Source organism: Aethalodelphis obliquidens, unplaced genomic scaffold, assembly GCF_003676395.1.
Source record: "Aethalodelphis obliquidens isolate GAN/ISIS:26980383/991018 unplaced genomic scaffold, ASM367639v1 scaffold72, whole genome shotgun sequence".
Classification (NCBI taxonomy): domain Eukaryota; kingdom Metazoa; phylum Chordata; class Mammalia; order Artiodactyla; family Delphinidae; genus Aethalodelphis; species Aethalodelphis obliquidens.
Window position 1 is genome coordinate 12,935,438 of NW_020838016.1, and position 9,984 is coordinate 12,945,421.

The 9,984-nt window shown below is 42.5% G+C and overlaps 1 protein-coding gene across 3 annotated transcripts in view; it reads right to left on the reverse strand.

Moving 5' to 3' along the window:
* PLOD2 (procollagen-lysine,2-oxoglutarate 5-dioxygenase 2) overlaps nucleotides 1-7,377 on the reverse strand; it is a 107,389-nt gene extending 100,012 nt beyond the window's left edge. The window contains exon 1 of one of the 3 annotated variants that reach the window (XM_027091631.1): nucleotides 6,960-7,377. In XM_027091631.1, the coding sequence (XP_026947432.1) occupies nucleotides 6,960-7,074 (115 nt within the window). In that variant the 5' untranslated portion in view covers nucleotides 7,075-7,377. The remainder of the gene's footprint in view (nucleotides 1-6,959) is intronic. The other 2 variants (XM_027091630.1, XM_027091633.1) reach the window with 2 other exon arrangements.
* Nucleotides 7,378-9,984: the final 2,607 nt, after the last annotated feature.

The window sequence follows — 9,984 nt, forward strand, 5'->3', positions numbered from 1 at the left end:
AGTAAATGAGCAGATGATCAGTTAATGTAATAACACCAGGATGTCTTATACATCCAAAGTAATAAAAGCAATGTTAAAATCAATATAACAAATGAGATTTAATTATAACCCTAGCCCATTTTGGAAACTCAACCATGTTTTTTAGAAGCACTTTCCCTGACCATTTAGCCCCCTCATTTTAGCTGTATGTCCTCAAAAACTCTTTTTGTATTAAAAATTTCACAGAATATATTAATAGCAACAAGCATGTTCCTCCAATTGTATGAAATTAAAGTGTTTTTTTCCATTTCTAATGAAGATTTTCATTATAAAGCAAAGATAGTCTACTCACTATTCAAAGTTTTCTCCCTAACTACATAAAATGCAATTCCAACCCTATACAAACTAAACTTTAAACCAAAATTTTTACAGCAGAATATAAACAGTAAACGAAGTATATGTCCACACTAGCAAATCAAGCATTTTCTCATATAATCACATCTTTTTTTAAGAAATAAATTTAAGGGGGGAGATATACCCACATTTCAATTGGAATAAAAAATGATTGTTATTTTCCCATAACTGCTACAGTATGCTACTAATACAACCAAGGCCTGAAAAATACTTATGAATCAATCTAGTAACTAAGTACGTAAATGCACTAACCTGAATTACTTTATTTTTTTAATAAAGAGATTTATATTTAAAAACTAAATCAAAATCATTAACAGAAGTTGATGTGCCTCTTTTAACACACAAAAGAAAATATGTAATGGAAATCTTTCCTCTGGGTATAAAAATAACATATCTTCACTCTTTAAATTTTGTTTTAAATAAAGTTATCCTGAATGGGAAACATTAAAACGTATTTAAAGTTTCTGTATTTTTTAATTATAAACAGCATGTTTTGACGGAGCATTCTTGTGACACAGTTAATAGCGTAGTGATAAATTCAGTAGCACCATTACCAAACAAAGTTGCAACATAATACGCCGTCAAGACAGTAAGTAGCAAATCAAGTGTATTTCAATTTTAAAAAGATAGTAGGTAGCATAAGGACAACAAATCATAATGCACTGTTTATAATTCTACTACTCTGGATAACTATTTCTTGGCTAATTAAAATCTCAATAGTTCTGAAAATGAGTTGTTATTTAAGTTTAGTGAGGCAAACATATCGCAGCAAATGCAAAGGGGTAAAATGTAAAAGAAAAAGATCTGTCATTTTAAAAGCACCAATTTCTCAGTTCAGCTTAAGTTTTACAGCCAAGGTTGAAGAAGAATAAAAATAGTCATTGATAAATGTGCTCATCATTTCCTCCCAGGAATCAAGCCACAGATTCACAGTCGAGTTTCTAGACCAAATTTCTAGAACACACACAAGCTCTGAAAAAGAAATATGCATCTCGTTTACAATCGGCCACCAGGGTGTTTTATTCTTTTTGTTTTTTAACATCTTTATTGGAGTATAATTGCTTTACAATGGTGTGTTAGTTTCTGCTTTATAACAAAGTGAATCAGTTATACATACACATATGTCCCCATATCTCTTCCCTCTTGCATCTCCCTCCCTCCCACCCTCCCTATCCCACCCCTCTAGGTGGTCACAAAGCACCGAGCTGATCTCCCTGTGCTATGCGGCTGCTTCCCACTAGCGATCTACTTTACATTTGGTAGTATATATAAATCCATTTTTTATCCTAAGCACACTATTTACACCAAAGTACATGTCTAGTTAGCATCAAGCACCAGGTTTAAAAAGATGTAACAGAGAAGCTCTATGTTTGAATTCAAAATGCCACAGGAATCACTGGCAAAGGCTAAAATGAAAAACAGCTCTCTCAAGTGCCCAGAGCCAGCTGCTACTGTCCAGAATGTGTCTCCTTCCAAGAGAGCAGCAGATCTGCAGGAGACATGGCTTAAGAGGGAATACCATCTCCTAAGGCCAAAGTCGGCAAAGGGTTTCTGTACAGGGCCAGAGAGCAAATAATTTAGACTTTGCAGGACATATAGCCTCTGTGACAACTAATCGACTCTGCCTTGTAGCACCAAAGCAGCCACAGATGATATGTTAACGAACGAATGTGGTTGTGAGCCAATAAAACTTTACGGACCCTGAATACTGGATTTCATATAACTTTCATATGTCACGAGACATATATATATATATTTATAGTTTTCAGTCATTTAAAAATGTAAAACTCATCATTAGCTCACTGGCTGTACAAAAACAGGTAGCTGTTTATAGTCTGCCGGATTTGGCCCATGGGCTGTAGCTTGTCATCCCTGACCAGGGGCCAAGCTTTCCTTCAGCCCCTGCCTATCCCTTTCCCCTCCATTTATATAAACCTACAAAATTAGTGCTCTTTAGCAAAGCAGCCCTTTTGCTTCTTTAGATCTCTGATGCCCAGTCTCTATTTCTTTCCCATCGGTACTGAAAGTCAAGCATAAAGGGGTCAGGGAAGACACAGAGCATGGCCTGAAGAAAGGGCACAAGTCCCTCTTGTGTTGCTTTCAGCTATCTGATCTTCAAGTAACAAACCATCTAAATGTCCATTTCACCATCTATAAAAAAAGGATCATGGTATCCAACCACGTGAAAGTATTTCTGAAGGTATGATTTTATATTGAGAAAGCTAGGTAGAGCAGAAAATATAACTTCTGGAGAAGAACTGCCAACAACTGGACTTCCCTGGTGGCGCAGTGGTTGAGAATATGCCTGCCAATGCAGGGGACGCAGGTTCGATCCCTAGACCAGGAAGATCCCACATGCCGTGGAGCAACTAAGGCCGTGCACCACAACTACTGAGCCTGCGCTCTAGAGCCCGCGAGTCACAACTACTGAGCCCACACGCTGCAACTACTAAAGCCCACGCACCTGGAGCCCGTGCTCTGCAACAAGAGAAGCCACTGCAATGAGAAGCCTGCGCACCGCAGCGAACAGTAACCCCCACTCACCACGACAAGAGAAAGTCCTCACGCAGAAACGAAGAGCCAACATAGCCAAGGGAAAAAAAAAAAAAAAAGAGTTGCCAACAACTTGTTCAGAAACAAAGCCTTGCCTGATGTTTCATGGGTAAGTTCCTTGATCATGGTAGTGCATGGGTACCCTGGTAGAGAAAGGAAACTCAGTGAACTTAGTTAAAACACTAGGAAAAGGAGCAGCTAGAAATCTCATTGACTGCATGCCACTTTTCATAATTCTCCGAGGCGGCCAGAAACTCAACAAACATAAACTGAGAATCTTCTTTGTGTTAAAAGAACAGGGAAGGTACTGTGAGGGGCACAAAAATGAATAAGACTCAGTCCTTTACTCCAAAAAATTTATAATTTATTAAACATGAACATCTATCATACAAAGCAGACATGATCGTATAAACCAACTGCATTAAGCAGTTAGAAAGAGAGCCAAACAAAAGGCAGGATGGAGAAGAATTTCTTAGGAGCTAGATATAAACAAAGAATATAATTTCAAGGAGAACAGACAGAAGTAGAAATTTGAGAGACCTGTATATGTGTATCTAGGATGGCAGGGTATGCGGATTCTCAATTCCACTAGACATTACTAAATTGTTCTCCAAAGGTGTTGTGCTTCCTGAGACTTCTCACCTTCACAACAGTTGGTATGATCAGAGTTTATTTTTTTAATGCTTTAGTCAATGTGATGGGTAGAGAAGGGTATCTCAATTTAATTTTCATTTCTGGTCCTCACATTCTCTAGAATTGTTTTGTATGTCTATTTTTACACGAACAAAAGGCAGAGACTGGTCATTCTGTGTGGCTGGAGCCCAGGACACACAAAGTACACAAAGCACAAGCCTCCCTCTCTTCTTCTCGAGGTTTTTCCAGGACCTTGGTTTTTTCCTCTCCATCCCGTAAATTGTCAGTTTGCATCAGCAGATAGGGACAGACCTTTCCTTTCCTCCTTGAATGTGCCAGGGTAAATTAAAGAGTTTATAAATGAACATGGTTGAAAAATACTGGTCTTGACAGAAACATCTGAAACCATTTCCTCCATTTTTGTGCAAAACTTGGTTTCTGCCCAATTTAGATCATGGAATAGGCAAGGTACCTTAGAAAACACACCAAATGTTGATCTAGGTCTGGAGACTTAGTTACAAATTCTTGGCAGGAATACACCTTCTCTCATTGAGAAGGGAAAAAGTGTAGGAAACATAAATCAGGGTATGAACTTGATTTGTTGATGCTTGTTAGGAGGGTTTTGCCTCGAAAGCTCCCATGGAGATAAAAGTTTAAGGCAAAATTCCTATAAATGATTCTAGGAGAAAATGATTGTTTTTAACCAAATTCTTATTTAGAGTCTTTCCATGCTGAGAATAAAGTGGCAACCGAAAAGGAATGAATGCAGTACACAGTAGAACTCTCAGCAAAGAAAACAAAAAGCAGTGTTCTCAACTCTGGTTAATGCACAGCATCAAAGCTAGGAAAAACTATATTTCAAAAATTGATTAATGTAATGTGATTCAAACAACACATTCCCTACTACAGTGGAAAAATCACTATAAATATTTGTTTCGAAAAAAGAGTAGCCATTATCATTCCAGTACACTATAACGCCACATTGCCTCAAATACACATAGATTTGTCTAATCCAGTGATTTCCAACCCTGGGAAACATATGGCCTCAGGAGACATATGGCCATTTTTAATTTTGAGACATATTTCATTTTCACTCCTGGAGGAGGGTCCTCCTGGCTTCTAGTGGGTAGAGGCCAAGGATGCTGCTAAACATCGTAAAATGCACTGGATAGTCTCCCACAATAAATAATTATCTAGCTCAAAATGTAAATACAGCCACAAAACCCTGGTCTAATCTATTTCTTCATGTTTAGCTGGGACATGGTGACAAAAATAGCGGGTTAGAGATGATAAGCACTCTTCTTAAAGACCTCCTATTAAGCAAGGAACAACTTAGAGTTCTAAAGTTTGCTTGATATTTACATAGATAAGTTTCCAATTTAGCAATTTTCAGTTGTAATAGTTTAGAGAGAAAATGGAACATATTCCATGATTCTCCCCATGTTATCAAGCACTGTACCATCTATATTTAATAGCTTATCACATCTACCTATACACAGTTCATAATCAAACTGACTACTGCTGGCTCCATCTATGACAAATCAATATTTTTCTGCATTTAAATGATATCTGAATTCCCCATGCCCAACCACCAAAATCAGTCCTCAGTTGTCAGCAGTGGGTTTTACGTGTCATTTTCTGAGAAAAGCATTCATATCTGAAATTCCCTTCTCTGATGTTACAATCCATTAAAACTTTACTGTCCAGCTCCATGAAACTTAAAAGTCAGATTAGGAAAGAAAGATAATTTTGAATGTAAACCTAAACGCAGCCACAAAGAGATGTCTTCTATAAGGGGTGTTGATAATGAAGTGAAATAAAATATACAAAGGCTGAAGAGGTCCCTCTAAAAGTGGCAAAGTCCTTAGAGGTTATTTTATTTCCCAGTAAGTTTCCTTGGGTGTTTCAACAAAGAAAGTCATTTTTCTGGGAATTTTTTTTTAATGTCTCCTTTTCCAGGTTTGCTGAAGGCATTTTCTTGTCTATTTTCTAGATGTTACAGTAAAAGATAATTTTAAAATAATGAAAAAAATTCAGTTCAAATTTAAAGAAACCACAAAGGGTTGAGAAACTCAATTTGAAGCCATCACATATATCTGAGAGAAAGAAAAGTATACTGTAACTGACAAAAATCTATCCAAATGCTGAAGTTTCTCAAACTAACAAAGCAAGTACTGTTTGGCAGGAATGTAGAAAGATGGGCAACTTAGTCCACTGAAGTTTTCTGAAACAAACCCTAGGAAACAAACCCTAGGAAAGGTTTGTTTCAGATGAAAACAAAAGTATTGCTTACATGGATTTGACTGGGTTCTACAGCAAATGTCAACTTCTGGATGTAAACTTAAAATAGAAGTTTCTGTCCTTGTGCTTAAGTAAAGTTCAAAAAGAAAAGTGCCCTATTTTCTCCCCCCCCCAAAAAAAATGACAGAATGATTTTAATTTTTAAACAAAAGTGGTACAGCAGAAGGACATTTAAATGCAAGATCTAATCTCAGAGAACACAGAGTTAGAGCACAAAAGTGGAACACTCGAAGGATATCGCATGTGCAGCAAATGGCAGCAAAGTATGTTTCGACAAACATGTGGTGAGGCTCCCTTTAATCTTGCTAAATGTAAAAAGTTTTATTTTACATGAACTTGACTATTTGCTGCAGTTCCAGCTTCTGAAAACAAGGAAGGGCACCAGGCTTACGAACAGGGTGGCTAAGCGGAAAAGCTGTGGACAGCTTCCCCTCCATAATCCCCAAAGAGGAAAGCTACCTCCTGGAGGTATTGGGTAGCCAAGCAGCCTTACTGAAAACAACCACGGTTTTGAGCGTTGTTTCTGGCAGGAGGTAGGTGTTACCAGCTACTTCCTGGGGCGCTGGAAGGAATGTGTCACCATCAATCAGAAAGTACACTAGCCCAGTGTTTAGGTCACAGAGGGAGTACTGCTTCGTCCAAAACAGATAAATCATGCCAACTCCAGCAAAGGAGGAGAAAGCAAAGTTGCAGGAAAGGTGTTGGTGCCCACCGACCTGCAAGACCAAAAGGAAACCCCAACTCGTGCTGAAGAAAACTTCGTGCGCTCTCGGGTTACGGAGAACTCCGAGAGCCCACGAGGGCGGATGCGCCCACATTCCCCCGGGGATCAGCACAGCCCGAGCGCAGTTCTGGGGAAGACCTGGGCGGTTCTGAGGAGGATGGACAGCCCACCCCCACTCACCTCGGTGGTCCTGCGGAAGGACAGGCTCCCACCAAATCACCTCTGTGGACCTCGGAGGGACGGGCGCCCCCCTCCACCAACTCACCCGGCCGACCCCACGCGAAGGACCGGTGGATGAATGAACTGCCCATCCGGCCGAGCCTCGCGGGACAGGGCGGCCCGCGGGAGTGCTCACCTGTGGGGATGCTGGAGGACTTCCCCGAGTCTGCACCCAGGCAGGGATCCCAGGGCTGGAGGACGAGCGCCAGCAGCAGCAGCAGCAGCCGCGGCTGCACCGCGCACCGCCCCATCTTCGGCCCGTCGAGGGCCCGCGCGGGCTCCGGCGCTCCTGACACCCTGCAGCGGCCCACTTCTCGCGAGAGTGGGGACCCCTGATCCGCCCCGGGCCGACGAAGGCGGGCGGAGGCGGCCGGGCAGAGTGGGCGCAGGGTAACCGCAGCCGGCAGGTCAAGCGGCGTGGAGCGGGGCGGGAATCAGGTGGTCTGGAAGGCGCAGAGCGGCGGGCGCCTGCGGCGCCGCGGGCGACTTATAGGCTCCCCGAGGGGGAGGTGACGGGGCGGGCCGCGCCCCGGCTATTGGCCGCCGGCTGACCCGCCGCGCTGCTAAGTGCACCGTGCGGTTGCCTGCGCTCGCCTGCCTGCGCGCCTGTCCCAGCCCCACGTCTGGGATTGTTTGCTCAACTCCGACCTATTTAAGGAGCCGTCTGCCGCTACGTGTGGAGGCTCACGCAGGGCTTCTGGCTGGAACCCGGAAGCGTGCAGTTAAGTTTGGGAGTGGGCCCGAGACAGGGGGAGGAGACGCTGCGAGTCTGGCTGACGGGCGGCGCTCCCCGCTCCCTCCTCTCGGCTTCCCCAGCGCCCTGAGCTTCCCGGTAGCCTCTAAGGGTGCGAATCTGCTCTTCTCTACATTTAGATGCTACCCCAGAGCAGAAGCGACGTCAAATTCACAGCAATCCTGGTTGAATGGGACCTCGCCCGACAATGAACGATGGAAATGTAGACACATCCCGCACCCCCGTTAACTCAGGGGCAAATTTCTAAACCCTGTAAAAGGAAGGCCCTGTTTTTAGTTTACTCTATAAACAGAAAGTTTTTATTGTCCATTGAACATTTCTTCCTCCTCTGCCTGTGCCAGGAGAGCCTTAGACTCTCTCCAGTAATGGCTTGTAAATCCTGCGGAATCGGAGTCCAGCATGTGTAACCCGGTGCTTTGCCTTACAAGATCTTCCTTCAGTCTACATGGAAAATTACTCCCAGAGATGCTGTCAGAGCGAGCGATCTCTCAGCTCCCTGGCGCGTCCTCCCCTGCTTCCAGTTTTGACTCATGTCTGAGAAAATTCCTTTTAATGTATTACTTCTCAGCACATTTTAGCTAGCCCAGTGTTTAATCTGTTGGGATGAGCAGGGGCAAAAGCACAAATTAAGGCCAAAGCCTGACAATCTGCCTCGTATATTTCATGACACGAGCTATCCTATGGGAGAAAAAAAATCATATTGTTAGTATGGCAATATTCGATAATGTTCTACCTCTATCTTCCTAAAATGCAGGGGCGGGGGAGGGGAGTGGAGCTGATTTGAGCCAATACCCTTTCCAACTCTGAGCCTTTGAAGTTAAAACAGAAAATTATTGGAAAAGACGTTCCATTATGATCACATTTTGTCTGAAATTAGCATGATGTCTAGATGAGTACTAAATGGTCACGTTAAAAACAGGTGGAAAACCTGTAAAGAAATGTTGCCTGTGTGTGACACTTTAGAAGAAGAATAATTTCCTGTGCCCAGCCCTAAGCCAGTTGTCACGGTGTGTGTAAGGTTTGGTCTCCGTATTTTAAGAGGGATATTGGAGAAAGTTCAGAGAAGAGCAACAAATAAAGAAATGGAAAGCATGACACGTGAGAATGAAATAAGGATTGTTTAGCCTGAAGAAGAAAAGGCTAAGGAAGGGATTCCTTAATAACATCTTTCTGTGTCTGGCCAGTGCCACTCCATGAAACTAGGCAGAAAACAAAGAGCATCAGTCTTCTAAATCTGAGGTCTCTGCTGGGATTGGCTAGTCTTTTTGGCCAAATCTCAGTCTCCAGAATTCCAAATCTGTCTGCTGTGCCTGAATCCTGCCAAAGTCCTTGAACTTGACTTCTCACTTCCCTGGTTGTCCAGTATCTTCAAGAACTTGCATGGTTAGAGCCTAGCTTTCTGCCCTTCCAATCCCCCACTTGCCCACATGCATACTTACAGCCTCTCCACATCACAAGGGTGTGTGTGTTTCAACTGCAAAGTCCACCAATAATTGCAGGTTACTATGACATTCCTCCTTCTCTACTGAGAGTCACAAGTTCAGGACTATAAGACTTGTATAAAGTTAAGTGATTGGATTTGTTGTGCAACAGAAACTAACACGGTATTGTGAAGTAATTATACTCCAATAAAGATCTATTAAAAAAAAAAGTTAAGTGTTTCTTTGGGCTTTTCAAAATAGCCAGCCATATTTATCGCTGCCTGAAAGAGCCCCAATTCTGAAACCAAATCCTTCCTCCCTTCTTATATTTCCAGCTGTCTGCTGGACATTTCTACTTGGACATTCCACTGGCACAAACTCCAAATGTCTTTAACTCATGAAATCCAGATCCCACTCATGGCTTCCTCATCTCTGTTAATGATACTGCTGCTCTTTAGCTCACAGAGCCTCAGGCATTTTCTACTTCTCTCCTCCCACTACCTCCCTCCCCACAACACAGAGCTAGACTCCAAATCCTGTCATTTTTTCCCCCTCACATTGCCTCTCCTCTATTCCTTTCCATTCTCACTGCCACCTCACTAATGTGCTGTTTGAACTGTGTCCTAACTGATCACCCTCTGTGTACACCCTCCCTGACCCCACGTACCACAGCTAGATTCATCATACTCAAATAACCTTTCAATTACTTTATCCCCAAACTCAAAGATTTCAGAAAAAATTTGGAAGCAAACCAGATCTCTTAACCTAGAATTCAAGTTCCTTCACTTCACCTCTCCCTATAGCCGATCTGGTTTGCTTTATTACCTCCCAAAGCAGACCAAAGACTGTAATTTTTATTCTCTAAAGTTTGGAAAGTAATCACCATCTTCCCCTTTGTTCTTACAGAGGCCAACCCAGAGCCAAGTTTCAAGCACCAGCAGTTTGTTGGGAGTTTCAAGGAAAAGAGGTAGCTGAGGGTAAAGTGA